This window comes from Festucalex cinctus, chromosome 17, assembly GCF_051991245.1.
Source record: "Festucalex cinctus isolate MCC-2025b chromosome 17, RoL_Fcin_1.0, whole genome shotgun sequence".
In the NCBI taxonomy this organism is placed as follows: domain Eukaryota; kingdom Metazoa; phylum Chordata; class Actinopteri; order Syngnathiformes; family Syngnathidae; genus Festucalex; species Festucalex cinctus.
This window is the reverse complement of record NC_135427.1, coordinates 1,010,741-1,036,682: the sequence shown is the minus strand read 5'-3', so window position 1 is coordinate 1,036,682 and position 25,942 is coordinate 1,010,741. Positions and strand designations below refer to the sequence as shown.

Below are 25,942 nucleotides of genomic sequence, written 5' to 3'. Positions count from 1 at the left end.
CATATTTATCTCTTTGCACTCATTGTTCATATGTGACCAAATATGTGACTATATTATCCGTATATTTACGTTTCAATATTTTAATATCTTTGACTGTGCAAAAGAACCATTATGCACACTAGCTATCTAGCTAGCTGGCTAGCTAGCTATGTAGACATGGTAAATCAATAGCTAGCAAGCTAGCTAGCTAGATACATAAATAGAGATACCTCGCTAGCTAGCTAGCTAGCGAGGTATCTCTATTTAGCTAGCCAGCTATGTAGATAAATCAGTAGCTGGCTAGCTAGTCAGATAGATAGATGGACAGACATAAATTGATTAATACAGTAAATACACAAGATAATAAATATCTAACTAGCTTAATTAAGCTATAATCTAAAATATGAATGAACGTTGTGTTTTTGTAATAGGGGCTGAGCGTGTCATCACTCTGAAAATGGAGATCCCGGGCTCCATGCCTCCCCTCATCCAGGAGATGCTGGAGAACTCGGAGGGCCTGGAGAGCGGCGCCTCGGGGGGTCGCTCCTGCGGCACCCCGCCGGGCAGCTGCAGCCCCAGTTTGTCCCCGAGCTCCGCCCAAAGCAGTCCAGCCACACAATCGCCGTAGTAACGGCCCACCTTGGGAGGTTTTTCTTTTTGGTTTGTTTGTTGGTTTGTTTCCACACACGCCGGTCAGTCAGAGGAGGGGTGAAGGAGGAGGCCTTGATTGCTGAGGGATGGAGACCTTCCTCCTCATGGTCCGCTTTTCCTCACGTGAGGGGAAAGTACGGCCGGGGGCCGCCGCCGTTGGCCGGAGACCACACCGTAAACACTGCTGATGACACCCTCCTCCACCTCTTCCTCACTCCACCGCTGCTTTCTCCAGAAGGCTGTTGGAAAGTCACGTGAGTGGCCGCGATAGGAAGTGACAGATTTCACAAACACCAGACACTTTTTTTTTTTTTTTCTTCCGTTGTTGTTGTTTGTTGTTGTTGTTGCTGTCGATGATGCAGACTACAAGCTCGAGACTTGTCAAAAGACCCTCCTCCTCCATCTCCTCTTCCTCAGAGACTCTGGGTCTTTTCTCTTTTCCCAGCTTCAAAAAAAAATAAAAATAAAAAAATAACAGATTTCGTACACAAAGATATATATAAATATATAGAAAAGTTAAGAAACTATTGTGATTGAATGGGAGGCCGAAACGAGGACGTGTTTTTCTGAGATTACAAGATTGTCGTACTTCCTCACTGTTTTACCCATCATGAGAGGACAAAAACTTAGTTTGATCACACGTGTACATTATTCGAATTAAAAAAAAAGTGACATTTTCTTCCAGTCCTCCGATGACACACATGCAAACACGCACGCACACACTCGCACACTAATGTGCACAGGAAACAAGTTGCAAATGAAATGAGCGTCTGTTCCTCCTCTTCCAGGTTCTTTCTTATTTTATTGCCTCCAGGAACAAGGAAACAAATGATTGTATGAACTTGCTTGTATGATAATGGTCACAGGTCCTTTCAAGAAATCCAATTAATGAAGATTCATTATTAAGGTGTATTTTAAGTAGCCTTTTCAGTTTGTGTATATAAGCTGTATTAATTTCTTAAAAACTATGAAGAGTTTTAGGCTTCACATGATTGTTTTTTTTAAAAGAATACCTTTTGTGTGTTTTGTTCATGGGTTTGTGATTCAAGAAAAAAACAAAACATTTTGAGCACACTTTACTGAAGGAAGTTCTTTCACGTTATGTGTCCTACTAAATACTTGGACAGACCCTTCACATGCCGTCTCTGGCTGTCCACAATGTGGTGTTCACAAACACCCCTCCGTGTGTGTGTCCATAACATCAACGATTACAGTAGCACTCGAGCATTTTTTTGGCCATGTAGCAGAAACAAAAAAACAAAACAAAAAAAACGTGGATGCCACTTGTAGCTTACCAGGCTCAGGTTTGCAGTTTCAGAGTTCAAATGTGAAGAATGGACTTTACACACTGTATTAGAAACACAAGGGAGTCTCACTAATTGCTGATTGGATTAATAGTGCAGGGGTAGGAAACCTTTTTCTGATGCAGTGATGCCTTGAGATACACGTGATCCCACTTTGGTCTTTTTCAAGATACAAACGTGAGCGCTGTAAGCTAGCAACAAACTCAACTTACTTCCCAATAAGCAGCAGTAAACAATTCTTCACAAAAATAGTCCTCAAACTATTTGTTGCCACTTCCAGATCAAGTTTACTGCTGTACTGAATGTTCAACTAAATAAAATTGAGAATTACAAATTGTGTACTGTATTTGAAAGAACTCGTGCTAGCTCGATGCTAACACAGAATTGAAAACGCCATACAAGTGCTCATGATTAAAATGGTCTTATAACACTTTAAATAATTGATATATATTCACATATATCACATATATTGTTAATTATTATCCTTCGGGGGGGGGGGGGGGATATTGCAATTTATTGTGTTACCGAGAGTAGTTAGGCAGCAAGCTACGTTTCCCTGTACATTACTTTATAACCGTTATACTGCCCCCGGTGGCCATGATGCACCAACGTTTCGATTCCTCACATTATTGTTCTTGTGTTGTTTTTAAATTCACACTTTTTTTGGGCGGCGGCTGGAAAGAAATTTTACTTTTGAGTAAAAATTGAGTGTTTTGAGCACACATATCTCAAGGCACCACTGTACTACTGTTTTTTGAAATCCCCCGAGGGCCATACTAAAATATATGTGATGAAATGTTCAATGTTTTGGAGCTTTTTACGACCTCCCACCAGGCCATAGGTTCCCTGTTCACCCCTGCTGTAGTGGGTGGCAAAAGACTCCATTTTGCAGTGATCCCAACTGATTTGTGCCCCCTCACGAATGACTTTTGAAACAACCCTGCACCCTGTGATCACTTTACGCCAAAACGCCTTCACGTCCATCGTCATCAGACCATCTTACTGTACACGCACGCACGCCAACGTCTCAGGAAGGAATCATTTTGTATGCTTGGCCTGTCCTTTGTATATGTTCTGTACTGCACTCCCCTCCATCACACACACACACCCACACACACACTCTGCTACTGAGCCCCAATATTCTCCTTCAGTCACAAGCCCGCAGTCAAGAAAAAAACTGAAAGAGACCCAGCGACATCCGTTTGGTCCAAGCTGCTTCCTTCGTCATGCAGGACTGTCCGAAAGAGCGCACAATTTGACTCTCCACAGCTCATCTGGATTACACACATTTGAGAAGTATGGAATATGTTGCTTTTTTTTTTTTTTTTTTTTTTTGGGACAAGATTATCAAGCAACTTTGGGGGGAAAAGAAGAAAGAAAACAAAAAAATATATTAAAAAAACAACAAAAATAAAACCAACATTTAATAATAAACCGATGTTTGTGTGATTCATATGTGTACTCCTTTTTACTAATGTCTTAATAGCACAATTTGCTTCAACAGCTCCTTCAATGCAGCCATTCCCATTCCATTGTGTGTGGGAAATTATCCATTTTCATGTAAATAAAGGATTTTCCACTAGATGGCACTCGACATGCACACGGAAAGGTAAGAGATTCGTGGACAACTAAACTGGCCCAGATTTCACAATTCATAGTAGTTTAGATCATTATTTCAGTATACAGTACCGCATATACTTCTCAGTCATATTTTAATTGAGTAATTGAGCTGGGAAATATAAATTAATCTCTGGGATCATGCACAGGAACATCAAGTAAACAAAATTGTCCGAGTTCAACGCAAAATTACATTTTTTATTTTTAGTTTGTTAATATTACTATTATTAATATACGTTTAATGTCGACGTTATAAATGTTGTGCTTAAATATGCGTAACATCCTAAAAACAAAAAAACTCAGAGCCACGCCTTACCGATGTTGCCATGACGTTTCCACCAATCAGAGTCCTTCGCGCGGGATTTCAAATTGTTTTTCAAATCACAAGCCTCTCGGGGAAATGTTATCGCTCCGCGAAACTTGTAAACAATATAGTTCCTTTCGTCAAAGAACGATAGCATTTTAGTTAGATGATTTAAAAAGATTTAGATATTTTGTTAAAAACAATGCTTCTTTAGATCACCGTGAAACTAACGTTACACTACAAACTTGTCTTTACATTCGGAGTGTTTTTGTACAGACGGGCGGAGGGTTACTGAAACCTCGTTCTGAAAGAGGTAGACCGGCCGCTGATGCGTAGTGAGTAGATTTACGTTAGCGACTCGTGGTCACTAGTTAGATTCGGTTTTACGTAATTTTTGAAATGCTAATAACGTTTTACTAAACTTCTATTCAAGCTACAAACCTGTGTGTCCGTTTATGGATTTCCTGAAGTTGACGTGTCGTTGAAAGAATCCAGGTAGGACGTTTAAATATACCATTTAGTCGTGTATGGATATGAGGTTGGCGAATTTCGCTTATCTCTGGCTCTGCCTTTTTTTTACCCCCCCAAAAAAACAAAAAAAAACAAATACTTTTTGTTTACTAACGTTATACCAAACATTTTTCGACATCAAATGATTACAGAAGTTAATGCACGATAAAATGGCGTTAACTTTAATAACTATAAATAAACAGAAATAATGTTTCGTACTGTTATGCACATGAGACGAGCTATAAACGTCCACATTGGTTAGTAATTTTGTTAGTCCGTCATTTGGTCCTATTTTGTTAAAGTTTCGTGCAATGTTTACATTGTCTTTCCCTTCGTTAAAGGTAACGTTGCCATAATGCCACTGCATGGAAAGATAGTCGTGGTTAAGCGCACTGGAGGAGATGGGACTGAATTTCCTCTCACTGCATCGTGCTTGTTTGGAAGGTGAGTTTAAATGCACTATTTGTACATTGCTGCAGCTGGACAAATGGCCAAATTACTCGAATACTACACAGTACGTATTTGATTATAGTAAAAGCTGTTTGAGAAAGTCTTAAACGAATTTGTACTTTTTGGAGTCTTGTGATAAGTGCCCAAAGTACAGAGTAAACAATTTCCGAAGGGCGGTTGTTGCGTAATTTTGTGAATTTAAAAAGCAAACAAATAAATAAATAAATAAATAGTTCGACAGTAAAACTAAACTAAAGCAATATATCCCATAGATAGTAAATTAATAATACTCATTATCTCTTCCACCCAGAAACACCAAACATAAGGGACATCTAGTGACACTCATTCACTCACACATCTTTCAGCAATAAAAGTCTAAATGAATATGCAGAGCAATGTATTATTTAGGACTTGTTCCTTGATTATGTGGTATTTCACTTTGTCAACGGGTTGGAACTTCCTCTGGTCTATGGTGGCTTATTAAAACAATCAATAAGCACACAAAACTTTTGAAATGCATAAGATGAATTTTCAAGGTGAAGACTGAGCTTACACTTGATCACAAATGACTATATTATCATTGAGGTTTGGTAGTTGAATAAAAAACTTTAATAATTAATACTATTTTGTAGGGGTGTTAAAAAAAAATCGATTCGGCGATATATCGCGATACTACATCGCGCGATTCTCGAATCGATTCAAGAATCGGCAGATTCGATTTTTTTTTTTTTTTTTTTTTTTTTTTTTTTTTTTTTTTTTTTTTTTTTTTTTTTTTAGGATTCACACCTTGAGCATGGAAGAGGAAGAATGTTATATGAACGGAACATTAAGCCTTAATATTTTATTTTAATGCTGTTCAAACATGAAACAGATTACAACCTCTATAAGACTGAAATTTTAGATAAATAAATAATACATTTTCATATAAATCTTACACTCTACAAGCTTACTGATTAGTATTTTCTAAATTTGAATGAAAAAAATCGCAACAATCGACTTATAAATTCGTATCGGGATTAATCGGTATCGAATCGAATCGTGACCTGTGAATCGTGATACGAATCGAATCGTCAGGTACTAGGCAATTCACACCCCTACTATTTTGTTATCGATTAATATTCATTTATATGAATTGTGATTTTAACATAATTAAAAAATAATTGTGATTCTTTTCTTTTTTTGTCGCTCTCTCTCACCCAAAATTGTGCGGCCCTAAATTTTATTTTATTTTTTTTATCTTTACACACAACTCCCTCCTTGTCTAGTTTGAATAAAAGCAATTTTAATGATTCCTTTTTTCAACAGGAAGCCTGACTGTGACATTCGTATTCAGCTTCCCCAAGTCTCTAAGGAGCACTGCAGAATTGACTTGAATGAAAATAAAGAGGTAATACAAGTGACACTGAACATACATGCCAGGGTTTTGGTTATTTGACCATATGTTGTTATTATCAATGCTGGTTATTTCATTCCTCATAATGGGGGCGGCTGATGTTGAAGTATGGTAAAAGCCTTTTTTGAAGCATTTTAATTGGTTTCTATTGTTTCTGCTAGGTTATTTTAACCAATCTGAGCACAGCGAACCCGACCCGTGTCAACGGAGAGGTGCTACAACAGTCTGAGCGTTTAAAGGATGGAGATGTCATAACAATTGTTGATCGTTCTTTCAGGTGTGTTATATAAAATGGTCTTAAAGTGCAGTATATTTTGGAAACAAATTGTTTATGAATTCCTTATTTTGTCTTCGTCACATGGGCTTCTACAGAAAACGTGATATAATTGTTTTGACAAAAGCACAGTCCAAATAGAAAATGTATGATTTATACTTCATGCATTTTATTAATTTCAGGTTTGAGTACCCTCCAGCCCCCACACCAAAGAAATGTGCCATTGGGAGCAAAGCTGGAACCCCCAACCCCCAGCTGAAAGATGGAACCAACCTTCACATCCAGCGATCACTGGAGCAGGCGAAGATTAAGGACCCCAAGGTGGATGATGACACGCAAGAAAGTAACACAGAGTCTCCATTTAGTGCTCTCTATCAAATGATTAGACAATCTCTGAATGTTAAGACCCCTCGAAAAGCTTCAGACACATTCCTCCAGACCCCGAGGAAAAGCAGTGTTTCCACAAACAGCAATGACGCAAAGGTGGCTGAGGCCAAAGTCTCTGGTGGCGAAACGGTCGCAGAGGCTAAAAGTGCAAGTAATGTCGCCCCAATGTCTGACAAGAAGTGTAAAAATCCCCCTCAGATTCTTGCTTCTGATGTGATGACTCCAGACGAAGATGCAGAAAATTTCAATTCCAAAGTGAGCTCACCGCAGACAAGGCAGCGTGTCACTCCTAAGAAGTTTAGTGGCAGTGATGTTGTTGAGCAAACTTGTGCTCAGACACCCAAATCGCATATGAGACGCAGGAGTAAGGAGGCCACACCAGCCAAGGAACATGACAAAATAATGTCCAGTCCACAAAATGCAAACTTGCCAAGAGCCACCGAGAGAGGTAAATGTTCTATAATTAAAAAAAAATTGCTCCCCCTCCCTCCCAATCAAACTGGTATTAACTTTTTTTTAAATTTTATTCTTCCTGAAAGGGGCGCCAAGAAAACGCAGAAGTGCAGAGCTTGTGTTTGATTCGCCAGAACCACAGACGAAGAAGAAACGTGTTTCTTTTGGAGGTTGCCTGGTTCCTGAGTTGTTTGACAAAAAATTGCCCCCCGATTCTCCCCTACGCAAAGGAGAGAAACCAAGAAGGAGCCTTTGTCTCACCAAACCCAAAAAGTCATTGCTGAGGCGCGCATCGGTTATTGGGCTGCTGAAGGTGAGACTCTTGTGGTTGAAGCTAAACATTTAACTCATTCACTGCCAATGACGACTATAGACGTCAAAATCCAAGCAAACAGCCAGTGTTAATTTTGGGAAAAAAAAAAAAAAGAAAATTTAAAATTCAAATTTTAATATATAAAAAAAATAATTTAGTTTTATGTTAGTCTTCTGACTAAATGTAATTAAAGCCTTAGTCATAACTCAGTCACCTGATTGTATTTTAGTTTTAATCCAATTTTAGTCAACAAAAATAAAGAGCAATTTTAGTCGATTAAAACTGACTTTTGGAGGCCTAGACCCAATATGTGCTCTCAGTAAGACCAAGACCGATCACAAGAACGTCAACGCCCGTGTTGTAGGGTAACAGGAATCCGTTCTACGCACGATGGTAGCACTTAGCATTGAAATTGTTGTCATCGTTGTTATTCAAAACAACAATGATTAATAACTATAAATGAAAACAATGAATAACTAAAACTTAAATTCAAATTTCTTGTCAAAATTTGCACTGGCTGTTTGCTTGGATTTTTGACGTCTATAGTTGCCATTGGCAGTGAATGAGTTAAGATGCACATTTGTATTTCTTTGACAACCCAATTTGTTTTTGTGTAGGAGGATGAAAATCAAGCAAAGAACTCTGAATCTCCTAAAACGTATGTCAAGAAATCTCCAAAGGGAAGATCCCCATCCTCACAAGAGCCATCTCCAGGAAAGGAGACTCCAAAACCTAGGACACCTTCTCCTCATAAGAATTTGCCAAAATCTACACCGGTCTCTTCAAAAAAAGAATCTCCTGGTAAAAGGACACCGAAATCGGCCTCAATGTCCGGAGAGAAATCACCCAACCAGAGGTCTTCTTCTGCATCTTCGGAGAAGGCGTCGCCAAGGAAACCTTTGCCCAAGTCACCGAAGTCTACACCAGCTCCCAAGTCGCCAAAACCCAACACACCATCTGCCAAAGCTCCATTATCAGAAGAGAAATCGCCAAAATCAGAGTCTTCTTCTGAGGAGACATCCAAATTCAGCACACCAAGAAGAACGTCTTCCTCCGGTAACAAGTTGGAAACTCCTTTGACAAAAGGCTCGACTTCTAAGGGAGAGCCCGGCAGCGTGAAGAGGACAAGCCCAAGGCTTTCCCGTCAGGAAAATGCCAATGAAATAGCAGTGAAAACACCCCAGGGCACCGCGTCCGTACAAGGACGCTTTTCCGTCTCTCTCATCGAAACGCCATCACCGATGGCGGAAGATGCCGTCATTGAGCCGGTGCAGTCAGTCACCGCGACACCCAAAATCCCTCTGAGAAGGAAGAGCATGAAGAGCACGTCACGCAAGGCTCGCTTGTCGAAGAGTGCTATTCAGGTCGTCAGAAGAAGAAGTGGCATTTCACGGGCATCCATAAAAGGTATCTTTCAACGGGTTCAACATGCAATTCGAACTTCGTGTAAACACTGACATGACTTTTGAGGAGAAGACAAAAACAGATTAACATTTTTCTGCCTCATTCAAATGTTTTAATTTGCCTTTTCCCCTTTTGTTTCAGCTATAAGTTCTTGGGCTGACACTGTCAAGTTTGGCCAGGCTAAAGTCCAAGCGGCTCTGCCAGGTATAAAAACGGGCAGAAGTACTGTAACGATGGCAAGGGTGGCGAAGAAGGTGGTGTCGAGAACACAGGTAAAGCAAACTGACTTGTGTGGCTTAGTTTGATTTTATGTGATGATGTGAGCTGACTGTTGTCTCAAATTTTCAGACCCCTCTAAAAAAGCATCTGGGTCATGCCGCCAGCACTGGCCATGCAGAGTCACCTGTAACCATTGTTGTGGGCCGTGCGTTCAGGCAGAAAGTTACACGCCCAGTTGCTGCTGCGCCAAAAGTCGTCATCAATACAGCAATCACAAAGAAGAACATGAAGATGGATGAGGATTTGTCTGGTAATTACATTCCTTTTGCAGTATATTCTTACAACTGCTCGTTTTCTTGGAATGTCATTTATATATTACGCTCTCGTTTTAGGAATCTCTGAGATGTTTCAAACACCTTCAAAAGAGGGAAAAAGAAGATCAGAAATCAAGAACGGCACCGCCACAAAGACTCCATTGGTAGTTAATGAACCGTCTGTACTTGATCCTTCTGTGTTGAACACTCCTGAGGAGCCAGGTAAAGTGTCTGCTTCGACTAAATGTGCACTCTGAACAAACTGGAAAAATAACAAATTGACCATTTCCAGGTGAAATGGCCGTATCTCCACTCACTCTTGCATCAACGATAAAAGCGGGCCAGTACAGCAAAGAGGCTGTAAAACGCCTCCTTAACGGCAGTCAAGAATCCAGCTTCATCAGTGACACCTCTGCTACGGAGAAGACGGATTCTGTTGAACAGTGCGCAGAATTGACGAGTGCTGTCACGACTCCTACGCAGAAGCCGCAACTACCAGAGTGTCTCACTGGTGTGAAGAGACTCCTAAAGACTCCAAGACAGAAGACTGAACCTTTGGAAGATCTTCGAGGACAAATTCTGAAAACGCCCAAACAGAAACCTGAGCAACAGGAATGCCTCACTGGAGTTAAAAGCATTTTTACCACTCCAGAACAGAGGGAACCCATCGAGCAACATGAGAAACTCCTCCAAACACCCAGGGAAGCACAAGTTGATGATGTTTCTTTCGGTGGTGCCGTAGACCATCTGGAGACACCAGCGAAAGACTCACAAGACCTACCAACACCAGCTGAAGAAATTCAAGACCGACCGGAACAGACAAACTTGTCACCTCTGAAAGTGAACAGCTCCGCGGTGGACTGTGTCTCTGGTATCAATAGAGTAATGAACACCCCGAAGCAGAGGCATACCCCTGTTGAAGGCGTCCTCGGAATCGAGATGCTCGGGGAGACTCCCAAAGAGCGAAGTGAAGCAGTGGATGCCAACTTCGGTATCAAGCGATTGATGAGGTCACCCAGACTGAGGGGCACTGCTCCTGTAGAGGATTTTGAGGGGCTACAAGAGCTCATGGAGGAACCAGCTGAGGTAAAGATTTTGTTGCAACTGTGTAATTGAAAGGAGTTGTAAAAACAGCTGAGTGTTTGAGTTGACTTCCTTAAATGGTAAATGATGAAAAATACAGCATTGTGACAATGAACTTTAGAGTAATGTGCTGTCTGCGTTCTTCCTAGTTTAGTATATAGCTGCACGCTAATATCAAAACTCGATTCATCTCTTACAGTTTAAAGAGCAGCCTGCAAGTAGTGACTTGGATGTAGCCAAAGGTTTGTTGCATTATTGTTGATGATTAAATGCTGATTTCCACTAGTTGGGTTTTATTACCATGTTAACTGCCATCCCTTGTTCATTAGAGCTTGATTTTACTCAAGGACAGTCACAGGACAATGGGCCATCGGATGTGAACCTTGATGCTCCTCAAATTGACATCACACAAGGTACGGTTTTTGTTCGTAGACCACACAATAAGGCAATCAGCTTTTGCAGGGGTGTCAAACTCATGTTAGCTCAGGAGCCGCATGGAGGAAAATATATTACCAAGTTGGCTGCATCGGTAAAATAACAGTATATAACTTAAAAAAAGATTGCCGTCAATTATACGCAGATTTTCACTATTTGTGTGTGCCGACCCTAAATTACGGAGCTCAACTGTAATCATATTGTTCCAACAAATGGAACACGGCAATACTGAGTCCTGGATGTGTTAAATCGACCTGTTTAGCATATATATTGTTCCCAGAATGCATTGCGTGGCGCAGTTATTGATGTTATAAGGACGCTAATCCTTGTCATATCTATTTGTGTTACCAGTAATTGAATTTGTGTCGTATTTAACAGGTTTGTCGGTCTATGATTTAAAAATATATATAATAATAATAATAATTAAACCGTAACTTTAAGTTGTGTGTAAAATAATGACACCCAGGACGATTCCCCCGTACAAGTTGTATTGCTCATCTGAGGACTGCTTGTGAAGTTACAAATTTTATACATTTTGATTGTGGCAGACTGATTAATTAGTCCGACATTAAATTTTTATTTATTTATTTATTTTATTAAACTTTACAAAATCATCTCACGGGCCAGATTAAACCCCTTTTGCAGGCCCGATCTGGCCCGCGGACCTTATGTTTGACACCCCTGAGCTAGCGAAACATGAAGTCCTACAGCTGAACGCCATAATATTCAATTGCACGGTTTCAACAGATACTAATGAAAATATTCTGCACCGACATCTTGTTTTAGCAGCGACAGCTGAGGTTTCAGTAGAACTTCCAAGTGATGCATGTGAGACATCGGAGGCTATGCAAGCAGTTTCTCAGGCTGTGATAGAAGATGCGGACACGGCCTCCATGGAGTCAACCAATTCCAAGAAACCAGTCCGAGGCAGAAGGGCCAAAGCAGCTAAACCAGTGACAGAAGAATCCTCTCAAGATCCTGTTGTCTCTGCTCCAGTCAGAGGAAGAAGGGGGAAGAAAGCCGAGCCTACTGAACCCTCTGACGAAGAAGCTAAAGCTGACCCTAAGCCTAAGAGAGGAAGATGTACCAAAAACACACGCGTGCTGGTTGATCTTCCTGAGCCAGGAAAAGCATTAGACGCAGAACAACCTCAGCTACCAGCTGTCACTATTAAAAAGGGAAGAGGCAGGAAAGTTATCTCTGAAACAATTGAGCTACAGGAACTTGAAAAAGATCAAGTCACCTCTGAGAAGACAAAGTATCAGTCCAAGCCTCTTGGCAGAGCAACCAGAGGACGAAATGCCAAGCACATAAAAGAGCTAGAAAATAATGACACTACTTCAATAGTAGCACCGCCTGGACTCCAGGAGCTTTCAAAAGCATCGAAGAGTTGCAGGAAAGATGATCCAACTGATGTGGAAAATCTTGTCACAGTTGAAGTAGAAGCACCACCGGTTTCTGAACCGGAGAAGGCAAATAATGCTGCGGCTTCTGCCATTGCAAAAACAAGACGAGGGTTACGAAAACCAAAGCAAGCAGAAGTTACTCCTGATTACACAGCGATCCAAGATGGTCCAATCGAGACACCAACAGAAATACCCAAACGAAGCAGAAGAGCAAAACAGGCTGAAGGTGTTGCCACCGCAGAGGTATCAGAGGAAAAATCTGAACCTGAACAGAGGCAAACAAGGGGAAGAGGTATGAAAACTACTTCAAAAGATGAGACCAAACAAGCCATTCCAGCCAAAAAAAAACGACGAGGTGCAGCCTCTGCCTGTGAGGAGTCCAACGAAGTTCCAGTTCCAGAGTCAGCTCCAGCTTCAGTAGAACCAGTCAAAAGGGGAAGACGGCCGGTCACCAAATCCTCAACAAATGTGTCTGAATTGAATAAAAAACAGGTAAATGCAACAGGTGATTCAAACACCACTGTGCAAGAACCACAAAACCCTCAAAGATCAGTGAAGTGGAACCTGGAGGTCGAAGTCTACGAGATCCCGAAAAGACCCGCGAGAGCGGGTCGAGGCAAGAAGTTGAGCCCTGATTGTCACACTGGAACTCCGAGCCCAAGTGAGTCAGTGAATGTGGCTGAAACTGAAGAGGAGTTCTTAGAAAAAGCAGTGGAACTTCAGCCTGCCAAGAGAGCAAGGCGAGGGGTAAAGGTTGCAAAGGAAGTAGAGTCCACTAGCAAAGTTGACACCAAGAGGGCAGAAGACATGGAGGCTCAGCCAAAAAACAGAAGCGGAAGATCAGCTAAGCTGGAGGTTCATGTCCACGAGATCCCAAAAAGGTCCATGAAAGCGGTCCGAGGCAATAGGTCGAGCCCTGATGGTCACACTGGAACCCCAAGCCCAAGTGAGTCAGAGAATGTGGCTAAAACTGAAGAGGACTTCTCAGAAAAAGTAGTGGAACCTCAGGCTCCTAAGAGAGCAAGGCGAGGGGTAAAGGTTGCAAAGGAAGCAGAGTCCACTAGCAAAGTTGACACCAAGAGCGCAGAAGACACAGAGACTCAGCCAAAAAACACAAGAGGAAGATCAGCTAAGCTGGAGGTTGAAGTCCACGAGATCCCCAAAAAGTCTGTGAGAGTGGTTCGAGGCAAGAGGTTGAACCCTGGTGATCACACTGGAACTCCTAGCCCAAGTGATTCAGAGAATGTGGCTAAAACTGAAAAGGACTTCTCAGAAAAAGTAGTGGAACCTCAGGCTCCTAAGAGAGCAAGGCGAGGGGTAAGGGTTGCAAAGGAAGCAGAGTCCACTAGCAAAGTTGACACCAAGAGCACAGAAGACACAGAGGCTCAGCCAAAAACGGATAACCTGGAGGTTGAAGTCCACGATATCCCCAAAAGGTCCGTGAGAGCAGTTCGAGGCAAGAAGTTGAGCCCTGGTGGTCACACTGCAACTCCTAGCTCAAGTGAATCGGATAATGTGGCTAAAACTGAAGAGGACTTCTCAGGAAAAGTAGTGGAACGTCAGCCTGCCAAAACAGCAAGACGTGGGGCAAAGGTTGCAAATGAAGCAGTTTCCATCAGCAAGGTTGACACCAAAAATGCAGAAGAGACGGAGACTCAGCCGAAAATCAGAAGAGGAAGATCAGCTAAGAAATGAACACCTCTGTATAAAAATTGATTATAACTGTTCTTTTTTTTTGCCATTAAGTTTCTTTGTAATTGGCACTATTTTAATTGTCTTTGGATCATAGTAGAAGCAGATGAAAAATTAAGCACTGCGTTAATTTTATTTTTTTACAGCAGGGAGTTTTATACACTTGTTTATTTTACAGTTATTGTTAAAAAGGTATTTCATTCATGACCTGTTTTACATTTGTTTTAAAAATATTGTAAAGTTATTTCATCATTACCTGTCTTACAGCCGTGTTATTTGGGATGGGAAATAAATTTTTGTATTCTTGTTTTTGTTTTTTGTTTTTTTTGTCGCGTGTACAGTATCTTTAATGAATGGGTTTAGTGTTAACAGGTTAGACTAAAGTATTAGAAGTGTTATTGTAGAATTACTTTTTTTTTTTTTTTTTGCCTCTTGTTCGTCAGACAAAATATGGTGAGAGGTAATAAAGGTTTTACTTTTTATTCAAAACTTTTGAACTTGCTCAAGATGGTTTGTTTGTTTGTTTGTTTTTCAACAGTACAAGTCACACAATGTATTTTTGTTTAAAAATCATATTTTATTTTGTATTTGGTATTACTTTATTAATTTTATTCACGGAACATCATCGAACTCGTAACTGGAACAACCCGGAAACATTTTTTGGTACACCCGGAACAGACGTTTGGTTCACGTTGGAGGGAGATTTAAGAGGCGCATGGACGGCGTTTTTTCTTTAGTTATTTTTTAGTTTTTGTATTGACTCATTTAATTCACTTTTGTTGCTGTCATGGAATCCGAAAGCGACATAAAAACAACGCCGAGAGGTTTTCACTGTGTCCTGTGCAACGTCAACATACCAAATCGTAAGCAACGCCGTCTTAACAGTGTAATTGTGGAAGTCAAGTCATATTTATTTATATAGCGCTTTCAAAGTGTACCATAAAGGCCAAATAGTATAAATTATGTAAGAGTATAGTTAGTAATGCGATTAAAGAACTCGATTGAGCTTTAACTAAATAAGGTAACAAATTGAAATGTCTCCCATTATAATGTAACACAACCACATTAATCAAATGTTTACGTATTGACCTGTCCTGAATAGTAACATTCACTGTCGTACCTATACAATTTAAATCATATTTCTTCCATAGTAGCACTGCCCAATCAAATTTTCAGAGAATCATTATAGCTGATTTATGTAACCTAAAACAATATTAGCATAGCAGTGGGACGGCTGCTTCTACCCAATCAGATTTCAATTTTGGCTCCAAGGCCCAGCTAGCGGGACCACGATAACATTTTTCTGTCATCTGATTGATTGGTCGCATCAAACTGAGCTTGACTAGGTGAGTATGACCAAAAACAAAAATAGATACTTTTTCTCATGTTATTAGATAACTATTGATTCTGAACTATTACAGCTTAATTAACTCCTATTGCTTAATAATGGATTCTTGTATAGTGTCTTAATTGTGGTAGATGTAAATCCTAACTTTAGGTAGCAAATGTACGGCTCACAACTATATTTTTTGGGCTAACTCACCACAGATATTGCAATTTTATACACAAACCAATTGCATGTTAACAGTGTCATGCTTTACCTGTGCTGAAATCATGAACGTTGCCATGTATTTTATATTTTCATCTTTCAACACTCTTTGTATTTATGATTTCTGCTCGTCATCTGGTTTAGAGTCAAGTGTGGATCAGCATGTCAAAGGGCGAAAGCACCAAACGTTAAGCAATGTGCGAACCACCAGGAAGACCCAGGAGCAGCACAGCGTGTTCGTCAGCGGCATCAAACCCGAAATCTCACAGGCTGACCTGGCTGACTACTTCCAGCAATTTGGGACCGTTTCTGACGTTATCATGGACAAAGACAAGGTGAGGGGACTGTATTTAATGTACCGTGAGTTGAATTGTTTTACGTTTTTTTGTGGAATATCCTAAAATCCTGCGTTTTTATGGCCCTCTGTACTTCCAGGGTGTGTTTGCCATTGTGCAGTTCAGTGAGACAGAGAGCATTCAGGCGGCCCTGTCTTGCATCGAGCACAAAATGAAAGGCCTCAATCTTCGTGTCAAACCCCGCGAGAAGAAGCAGTTCAAGTACATCCCCAAAAAGAAGTGTGACCTGCAGAATCTGCAGCAAGTTCTGGACCACTTAAAACCCCAACTCTGTCAGCTGCCATCTGTAAGTAAAGATGATGCAGGTGACGTAAACAAAGCACAATTCGCTTTTTTTTTTTTTCTTTAATGAATACTGTATAGATTTAAGTCAACAACAGAAGTTATAGAAGATATATACACATTTTAAATGGAACAGAAAGTTAGGACATCTTGAAATTTGTACAGAACAGCCAGGCAGTAAAAAGTGTCTTTTGTGGTTTCCTTCAGGTTAATGCTCAGATGGAGTACATTGAGAACTGCTTCCGACTTGGAGATACAGAGAAGAAGGCCCGAAACTTGCTGGTGCAACTCTTACAGGAGGTCTTTGTGGAATTTTTCCCCGGTATGCGCAATAAATACATCATTCCTCCTTCCATTTTTAATTGGCAACCATTGGGGAGAAGAGTATTGCTTTTATTTGTTTATTGTTGTGTGCAAATGCCAAAATGCTACTTTGCTAGCTAATACATTTGATAAGCCACATGCCAGGGTGATTTGTTTATTTTGAATTATTTAACACCGGAATACAGTTTTTTTATATAACACCTTGATTGGGTGTTAGCTACATAGTGTTGGGGCTTTCAACAACAACAACAACAACAAAAAAAATCTTTTTTTTTTGTTTGTTTGTTTTTTCTCATGAAGAGATTGTAAACAAGTACTTTGCTCAAACATTCTTTCCTGTCATGTGTAACCAACAGACAGCCAAATTCTGCCGTTCGGCTCATCTGTCAACACGTTTGGTATTCATTCCTGCGACCTGGACTTGGTTCTGGACTTGGAGAACACAAAAGTCTTCCAGGCCCGTGCCAAGCATACGTCAGAGGTTCGACTTTATCGAAATGCGCTCGGTGTGCATTTTCCACTTTGGAATGATTTGCCTTTCTTTGACCTCAGGCAGCTGAGTGCACGTCAGACGACGGCCGCTCCGAGGACTCCATCCTGTCGGACATCGACCTGGCCACGGCCTCGCCCGCCGAGATTCTGGACCTGGTGGCAGCCATCTTGAGGCGCTGCATCCCCAGCGTGCACAAAGTCCATGTTGTCAGCAGCGCCCGCCTTCCCGTGGTCAAATTTCATCACCGTGAGCTCAACTTGCAGGGGGACATCACGGTTAACAACAGGTTGATTTACTGATTACTGTATTATCATTATTATTTATTTGGTTTAATACTCATTTATTCATTTATGTTAAAACATCAGATTGGCGGTAAGGAACACCCGCTTCCTTCAGCTGTGTTCAGGGATCGAGGACAGACTGAGGCCTCTGGTGTACACAATACGCTATTGGGCCAAACAGAACCAACTGGCAGGTAAAATTTGAATTCAGTGAGAACTTTTAGTGGATTCTTACTAGGGATGTAACGATAAGGGCAATATTGTGATATTAAAACTGCCACCATATCGTCTCGTCATGTTAACAATATTTAAAAGGAGCACATCTGTTAAAAAAAAAAAAGTCAGGTTGATTTCCGTTTGTGCAGTTCTAGCACCCTCTAGTGGCTAGTTTGTTAGTGCAATTTCATATTCATTAGGGATGTTTTGGCCTATGTTTAAAATCTATGCTAATTGTCAGATGAAGGGGAACTTAATTTTGCTTAATTTTTTAATTTTGTGCATATGTAATATTTGTGTTATTTTTCATTGCTGTTATGTACAAAGCACAATATTGTTTATTTTATTTTTATTTTGTTATACAATATTGTGATCTTTTTTAAATCTCACTAACTCCCCCACAATATCGTGATAATTATCGTATCGTGACCTTCATATCGTTATAATATCGTATCGTGATGTTTAGATATTGTTACATCCCTAATTCTTACACATATCTGCTTACACATCTTATTGCAAACAAATTCTTTCCTTTGTATGTTGTTTCATGTTTCGGTCAGCAGATGTCAGTAGTACCTCACATCTTTATACTTGTACTTGCAGTTACATTTTCAAGGGTCCTGTGGTATCTATTGCATTAATTTAGCTATCAAAAAATATTTTCTCCTTTTAAATTAGACATTTTTTTTTTGCATTTTATTCATTAAATAATTAAATATTAAAATAATTTAAAATTAATATCTTTTTAAGAATTTTGCATGCATTTTAAAAATGACTATTGATTAAAGTAATGAATAAAAATTCCCCCAATTAAAAATGTACTGGATGTTGTATTTAACCGCATTTTAACATTTTTTTTTTTTTTTTTTAATACCTAATGACGATTGTCATGGTCCACCTGTCCGTTTTTTTTTTTAAAGGCAATTGTGGCCCATGAGCACAATTGTTTGCCCACCTCTTATTTAATAGCATTCATAAAAATTACAATATCTTACTTTTGGAATTGGAAAGCACAGACTACATTTAAATTTAAAGTCCAACTGAGAATTGTTCTTAATTGAAGAACATTATTATAACAGTCGCTCTTATTTGACCTTGCTGATAATGTGTTATTCCAGTAAAGGAAAATCTGTTTTACATAAATGAAACACAGAATTTGGATGGACCCTGCAGAAAATCCACTTCCAGCCTTTCAAATACACAGCGGTGTGTTATCTGTGTTGCAACACAAAGGTAACCCCAGTGGTGCCGGTCCACTGCTCAACAACTATGCTCTGACGCTGCTCGTCATCTTCTTCCTGCAAAATTGTGATCCTCCCGTTCTCCCCACCGTGGACCGCTTGAAAGACATGGCCTGTAAGTGTCGATTCTCCTTGCAAAATAATGAGCTCATCATGGCGATGTTACCTAAATGCAGGATAGGTGTCGTGCCTGTTTCAGTATGTAAACAGTAGAATACTAAGACGATATTTTCAACCAATACACTTGTAAATGTTTATAGTGTTAATTGTGCTTGTTGACTTTACAGGTGAGGAAGAGGAGTGTGTTATTGAGGGTTGGAATTGCACCTTCCCCAGTCAGCCCATTGCGGTGCCCCCTAGTGGAAACACACAAGATCTCTGTAAGTCAATTTATTATATGCCAGTGACTTTAAAATGTAATATTGAGAGAGAAAAATAGCATTAGATGATTTGTCAAATTGGCTCATCTTGAAAATGAATTCTGATGTGTTATTTCTACCAGGCACCCTTTTAGCTGGTTTCTTCTCCTTTTACGCCAAGTTAGATTTTGCAAGCGGTGTCATATCTCTGAGGGAGGGTCGTGCAATCCCAATCACAGACTTCCTTTGTCGAAAAAATAATGAGGAGGAAAAAGCCAGCAAGCCCCGTCAGGATGGACCTAAACTTGGCCCCCTCAATCTTTTGGACCCTTTTGAGCTTTCCCACAACGTGGCAGGTAACCTGAATGAGCGCTCCCTGAGGTGCTTCCAGAAGGCGTGCCAGGAGGCCGAGAAGTACTGCCGCAGCTTGCAGTACCTGCGCAAGTCCACCAAGGGGAAGTCCTGGGGGCTGGTGCGTTTATTCACCCCCAACAGCGGGGAGGCGCAAACCAAATCGGACCAGCTGAGCATCGGCATTCCTTTCAAAGATTCCGCGCTCCCCGAAGCCGTCCGCACTCGGATGCACGTGGCCGGAGACGATTTCCGCTCGGTGTGGTTCGAGAAGGTGTGCGCTTGCGTGGAGCGAGTGTTTCAAAGCGTTCTCAGATGCCACCTCGCGTTCTCCTCGGGTTTCGGCGTTTCCGAGGATTCCGCCGCGGAAATGGACACCAGCTCGGGCTCACTCAACTCGTCAGCAAACGATAGCGTGGAGTCACCAACCAACGCCGCCGCGGTGGGCGTTAAACGGCGCCACTCTGCTGGCAGCGACACGGCCATCTCCCCTCAAGGCAAAAAACCGAGGATGTCCAAAAGGGTCAAGCAGGATCCCCCACACTGGCTGTGGGTGCAAAAACACGGCGTGTGGGCCGGCAGGAGGAAAGTGAGGCGCGAGCTCATCAAGGACACGGACATGCGGCCCGAGGGCAGCTGCATGGAGCTCGAGGCCCAAGTCACAGATCGCATCGTCGAGAAAGAAGAGGAGCTCAAGGAACCGCTGGAGGTCAAGGTTCAGCCACACTTGCTGGGCGGGACAGAGTGCACAAGGGTCGAGTTGAGGTTGGAGCCATGCAGCGACCAGGCTGGAGTTTTTCAGGACTTCGGTCACTTCCTGGAAGTTTTCCTGCCCAAGATGGTGGAGTCACTGATGGAGAAAGAAGCAGGCAGTGGATAAAATAGGCCAACTTAAGTGTTTTTGTTTTGATTTTTAAGACTACAGAAAGTGACGGCTGCAGGTTAATTTTAAATGTGCATCTTTTTGCATGCTTAATTGCTTATGCTTATGAATGTATATTGTGAGTTGATACGTTGTGGGATTTGTTTTCTGTATATCCTGCATAGAGAGATTGGTACTCTGTTGTACAGTTTGGGCAGAGTTTAAAAAAATCAAATAATCTATCCACTCAATTTTCCTTTTCGAGCCTGACATTGATTAATTAATTAACCCAAGAATCGATTATTTTAAAATATCTTTTGCCTTTAAATTCACAAGAAAATAGAATTTCAAAGGCCAGGTTTTATTTTTATTTTTATTTTTGGATCTTAATGTTTTCTTCAAATTTACTGTTGAAATGTTTGTTTTCTTACATTTCTGAAAGACCTGGCTTATTGCAATTTAAGACCATTCAGAATCTTTTGAATTTATATTTTCAATTATTGAATTTGAGTTCTGAAAATATTTTCATCTCATCCTTGCTGATGTCAATGTTGTGTAACACTTAAGCGATTATAACACGTGTTACTTTCATTAATAAACGAAATCATTTAAACAGTTACTGCCTCCACATTTAATTTGCAATTTAATGTTTGGAGAGTTTTCAGTATGGCCTTAATATTTAACTGCTGGTGTCCCATAGGTATTCAATATCGGACTGAATTGGAGCGAATTAAATTGAATCATGAAAAACGAAACCGAAATGGAATATTGTGAATCAAAATCGACTCGATTGAGGAAATCAGAATCGATACCCAGCCCTAACAGGTTGTACGACATTTTCTTGCGCTCTCTCAATATATTATGTGTTTGTGCTTTTAAAGACCCTGCTACAAAAACATGACTAGAGAGAATTTCAATAGGGTAACCCCACAATCAGTGGAAGATATAAATTTTTTGATATCTTTCACTGATTGTGGGAGTTGGTCTGGAACATAATCCCCGTGATGGATAGGTGATTACTGTCTTAACTTTACAGCTTGAACAGCACGTTGACATTTTTTTTTCCTAATATCAAAACAAAACTGAAAAGCAATGGGCAGTCGAAGAGTGTGTACATTTTACACCATCGGTTTACGTGAGTTGCCAGGATGTTTTATTTACGTAAATTTGTTGATACAGGTTCATATTTCCTTGTTTAGCCAATTGTTAAAGGGATACTTTACTTATTTAGCCATTTTTGGCAGTCAAACAATATTATGCCAATAATAAATTTGATGTTTTCATTATTTTTCATGTACAATTAGTACCTTTAAGGGATGTAACGATAGTCAACTTGCTGTCGACTGAAAATGACGTCACAAGGGCTCAGCTAACCAATCACAGCTCACCTGTTTTCTAGGTTTGGTCATGTGACATTCACAAGCTGAGCTGTGATTGGTTACCTGAGCCCTTGCGACGTCATTTTCAGTCGACAGCAAGTTGCAAAATGTGCTTTTAAAGATACTAATTGTCCGTGAAAAATAATGAAAGTATCAACTTAATTACAGACAAAATATTTACTTTTTATTTCTATAATGAGCTAAATAAGTGAAGTATCCCTTTAAGTTTGAGAGGTGGCTAGATTTATTTATTTTTTTAAGTGCATTTTTGTTAATTAATGTTCTTAAAATCATGATGCTCTGAAGGGAAAACTAATGTGAAGCAGTCTCAAAAAGTATATTTGTACAGTATTAGTGATGTCTGACTTTATAAAGCAGTTGATTGGTGGATGAGTGTTACTTTTACATTGTGCGGACAGGCTCTGCCGGTGCCAATGAGCTCGGCTGCTCATGCAACAGACAAATGAGAGCAATTACTTACACATGCAGATGTTTTTATTGCTGCAGGTGAGGGATGCCCAGACCTCCACCGTACTGATTAATGTCATTCATCTCACTTTTACCCAAGTGCAGACATGCAACAATGTAAGAAAACGGATGCTTTTATTTACGTTGGTGAATAAAAATGGTCTAAAATTACAAGAAAAAAGGTTTCAGGTTAAAAAAAAGTAAATACTTATTAATTGGTTAGAGCGATGTCATCACTTTAATATTAAATACACACAAACCTTAAAAAAATGGCTTGCAAATGATTTGATTTAGAAAAAAAACAACATCATAAACGGAATTCTCAATATTTTTCTTTTTATCTCTCTCAGGCAATTGTCACCTGAACTGTCCGCTTTCCTGCTCTGCTGCTTGCGGCTAATCTGTTATTACCTTTCTTTGTGTTTCTTTAGCGCCACTATTGATATACGACCACTCCTACACACTCGCACCTCTAAGCCAGACCGAGTCAAAAATGATTGATTCCAAATTATGAGTGTTTGTTACAATTGGCCTAAAACTAGGAAGTCGATTTTTAACCACCAGTGTTGATCCATACAAAAGTCATTGAATTTCAAGCAGAATGAATCACTTTGCTGATTGGAACGAATGAAAGCCTAGCCTCTATGAGCCATACCCTTTGGATTGAATTGGTGGATTTATGGCGTATTATTTTATCCTGTCTAGACAGTTTGTGTGTTTAAAAAAAATATATATGTTTGGCTTTGTAACAGTACTTTTGATTTTGTTGTAGGACAAAAATGGTTTGTCTTTTGCTAATGACCTGTGCTAAACTTAGCTCCTACCTGATGTCTAAAGTTTTAGATCCATCGAGGTTATCACTTCAGCACACTTCTATGACATCAATTGCATTTTTCCTATTAACCATAGCTTTGATGCTAAGTGCAGTAAGGAAAGTCGACAAATATGAATAGAAACCACAAATAATTAGGTTCACCATTATGTTATCCACAAGTAGTGATTCTTTCCTTTAAATACTCTCTCAATCATAAATGGTGTCCTGACTAGCTAAATTGAGAACCGCCTCCCAAATCAAATCATCAACCTTTTTTCCCTGAAGCCTCTTAAGGCTGGTGGTCACCTGCGTCATTCATCAGAGTTACCTGAAGCTGCCGGCCTGCTCATAAAAGCATCAGTACGACGGGCCCGTCCATGTAATTGGCCCGCTCTGCTTTCCAAGCAAAGACAAATGGTTCTTAGTGAGGGGGCAGGCTTGAGTAGTCACGCTCCTCTTGGGACGCCAGCATCGCATGAGACGCTGCTATTTGGGAAAACAACTGACGTGTACAGACACTTTGTTTATGCCAGTAAATAGCCAGTGTCAATAACATACTAGCCCAGGGAAATATGACAAGCTTTTCCCAGCGGTTGCTTCAACGCACGCTGACGCTTGGACGATCCGTTTAAACCACATATATGGGCATGACTTATTATCATCAGTGCCACAGTTTGTCTTGTTATGACCCCAGCAAACAGACATGGCTGTACAGAGCCCCAGAGACTGTATGAAGGGAACATTTTTCAAATTGTGGCCACTAAAAACACTGCATTTTACACACGCCGTTTTTTTATTTATTTATTTTTTTAAATGTATCTGGTTCAAGTGTCTCATTGTACTGTGAAATGAAACCACAGAACAGACTATACTGGGGTAGACGGTGTTAGCTTAGCATACTGTCTACTGAGAAATTATTGATGTCATATGTGCCTCAGTGTGAAAATAACTTTAAACATGTCTGACAACGGAGTTGCTAGCACCATTTGTTCGCTAACTTCAAGCTAAAAATAGTGCGTCCTCTTTGCGTTCGACGCTGCTCAGGAACTCTTGTGGTAATGCTAGGCGCTAAGCTAGCTGAACCAAAGTCACAAATCCTCACCTCCATAGGGACAAATAAGATATTTCTGACAAATATCACTAAAGAAGGATGACGACTAGGTGATCAAGTGACACCACAATCAAGAAATAATATGAGAAAATGGAGAATACATGCTAACCGCTAAGCTAATGTAGCGTAGCGAAACACTGCAATAAACATAGTACACTTTTACCCATTCAAATTTACACGTTCACATTTTTTTCATCATTTTATATCTATATTGCGGCCATGATTTCTTTTTCTCCCCGTATCATGTCTGGGGTTCCACATGGCTGACTGAAAAGCACTCTGTTCATATTAGTGGCTCACCGACATAGAGATAAGACTGAATAAAAACACATCATTTCGCCTTTTCCGCGCGTTTGACAGGAAGGAGTCGGATTTTCTCCCAGGAGATTGCACTTGTACTGTACACATGCGTGTGTCAACTGTGCAAGGAGTGCAATTTTTTTATTTTTATTTTAGTTTTATTTTTTTTCATCTGGAGTTTAACTGTGATGGCAAAGAAAACGGTCAAATGTCGGACAAATCGCAAAGTTGTGAAACTGTGATCAAGTAAAGTTTGCTTCCTATTAGCACTTCTCCGCAGGAGGGTTTTAACTAAGCGTTAGTGGCCTGTGAAAAATTGAACTGTAGCCCTTTTCTCTTATCTGGACAGCTAATGAGTTTGTCCTGTGCACATCGTTGTTTCTTCCCATTGACTTTTATAGCACCGGAGAGTCAACGCTTAGATGTTGATTACTGGAGTAGAATTCAAATGTTCCGGAAAAGCCACCGTTAGAGCCTGGAAACGGTTCCAACAGAATATGCTCATCCCGTGACTTCAAGGAGAATTATCATCTAATTTTTTTTTTAATCCATTTTCACTTTTAATTGGTCTCTTTTTTTCTTTTTTTTTTAAATGGTGAAATCATATTTTGAATGATGGTGCAATAATTGCTGAGAGATGGTCAGAGCAATCAATGCGTAATCTTTGAATCCACTTACAGCCTTTTATGGCACGGTCGTGTACGCTTTAACTGCTTGTACGCTTTAACTGCTTGTTTATTACCGGCAGGAGGTCCACAGAGGCCACCAGTTGGGATTTATGCTTAAATCAAGTTGTGTTTTTGACAAGGGCTTGGGGACAGGCCAAAGAAAGAAAAAGAAAAAAAACTTTGTTTTTTTCTTCATTATTCTATAAACAGCATGTGGAACTGTCACCACGACTCAGGGGAGCCCCCAGGACAACATGATCTACAAAAGAAGCTGACTCAAAACAATCTAATTTTACATGCTATTTTTCAAAAATGATTATTGTTGACACGCACGAACGATAGTGTGCTAGTTTGTTGCGTTACCTGAATTTTGTAAAATGGATGTTACAAAATACATTGGCAGTAAGTGTAGCCTATTTGCTAACGAAGTAGTTATTTTCTAGGGGAAAGGAATTTTTTTTAGAGATGAATAAAAGCATATAATCGTTCAAACAGGTTATATTAAGAAAAAAATATTTTGTGGAATTAATTTAATATGACATTGCAATTTTTAAAGAAAGTTATTTCAAAATGTGTACCGATAATAATATGCTCAGAAATATACACTAGAGGAAGACCGACTTGTAACAATAATTGTACCCTTATTATGATGATGATAAACAGTAAAAAAAAAAAAAAAAAAAAAAGTAGTATCAAACTA

At 40.1% G+C, this 25,942-nt stretch overlaps 3 protein-coding genes across 12 annotated transcripts in view; all 3 read left to right on the top strand.

Annotated features, from left to right (window-relative positions):
* Positions 1–3,368, top strand: part of raraa (retinoic acid receptor, alpha a) — a 170,142-nt gene extending 166,774 nt beyond the window's left edge. For all 8 annotated transcript variants that reach the window (XM_077503906.1, XM_077503907.1, XM_077503904.1 and 5 more), the window contains one exon: positions 411–3,368. In XM_077503906.1, the coding sequence (XP_077360032.1) occupies positions 411–607 (197 nt within the window). In that variant the 3' untranslated portion in view covers positions 608–3,368. The remainder of the gene's footprint in view (positions 1–410) is intronic.
* An 809-nt stretch (positions 3,369–4,177) lies between these two features.
* On the top strand, positions 4,178–14,494 carry mki67 (marker of proliferation Ki-67). Of its 3 annotated transcripts, XM_077503900.1 has the most exons (15): positions 4,179–4,350; positions 4,707–4,809; positions 6,121–6,202; positions 6,370–6,485; positions 6,665–6,803; positions 7,068–7,317; positions 7,409–7,635; positions 8,253–9,042; positions 9,181–9,311; positions 9,388–9,568; positions 9,651–9,794; positions 9,865–10,658; positions 10,855–10,897; positions 10,985–11,068; positions 11,877–14,494. In XM_077503900.1, exons 2-15 carry the CDS (start codon positions 4,721–4,723, stop codon positions 14,189–14,191), a joined length of 5,385 nt encoding a protein of 1,794 aa, XP_077360026.1. In that variant the 5' UTR covers positions 4,179–4,350; positions 4,707–4,720; the 3' UTR covers positions 14,192–14,494. The 3 variants fall into 3 exon arrangements, with proteins under 3 accessions (XP_077360025.1, XP_077360026.1, XP_077360028.1); XM_077503899.1 differs by having other exon boundaries at positions 4,178–4,350; positions 6,665–7,317; XM_077503902.1 differs by lacking the exons at positions 4,707–4,809; positions 6,121–6,202; positions 6,370–6,485.
* Positions 14,495–14,845: 351 nt separating this feature from the next.
* On the top strand, positions 14,846–21,119 carry tut1 (terminal uridylyl transferase 1, U6 snRNA-specific). The gene is made up of 10 exons (XM_077502918.1): positions 14,846–15,051; positions 15,882–16,072; positions 16,173–16,379; positions 16,583–16,697; positions 17,056–17,180; positions 17,252–17,478; positions 17,558–17,667; positions 18,923–19,045; positions 19,218–19,310; positions 19,433–21,119. The coding sequence occupies exons 1-10, from the start codon at positions 14,976–14,978 to the stop codon at positions 20,518–20,520; spliced, it is 2,355 nt and encodes a 784-aa protein (XP_077359044.1). The 5' UTR covers positions 14,846–14,975; the 3' UTR covers positions 20,521–21,119.
* The last annotated feature ends 4,823 nt before the right edge of the window (positions 21,120–25,942 follow it).

Bases quoted from the DNA above. Each gene is read 5' to 3' on its own strand.
- tut1 (XM_077502918.1), top strand. From the start codon at position 14,976: ATGGAATCCGAAAGCGACATAAAAACAACGCCGAGAGGTTTTCACTGT. The intron at 17,181-17,251 runs GTTCGACTTTAT...CTTTGACCTCAG, and splicing joins GTGCCAAGCATACGTCAGAG to GCAGCTGAGTGCACGTCAGA. The intron at 17,479-17,557 runs GTTGATTTACTG...TTAAAACATCAG, and splicing joins GACATCACGGTTAACAACAG to ATTGGCGGTAAGGAACACCC.
- mki67 (XM_077503899.1), top strand. From the start codon at position 4,721: ATGCCACTGCATGGAAAGATAGTCGTGGTTAAGCGCACTGGAGGAGAT. The intron at 7,636-8,252 runs GTGAGACTCTTG...GTTTTTGTGTAG, and splicing joins CGGTTATTGGGCTGCTGAAG to GAGGATGAAAATCAAGCAAA. The intron at 9,043-9,180 runs GTATCTTTCAAC...CTTTTGTTTCAG, and splicing joins TTCACGGGCATCCATAAAAG to CTATAAGTTCTTGGGCTGAC.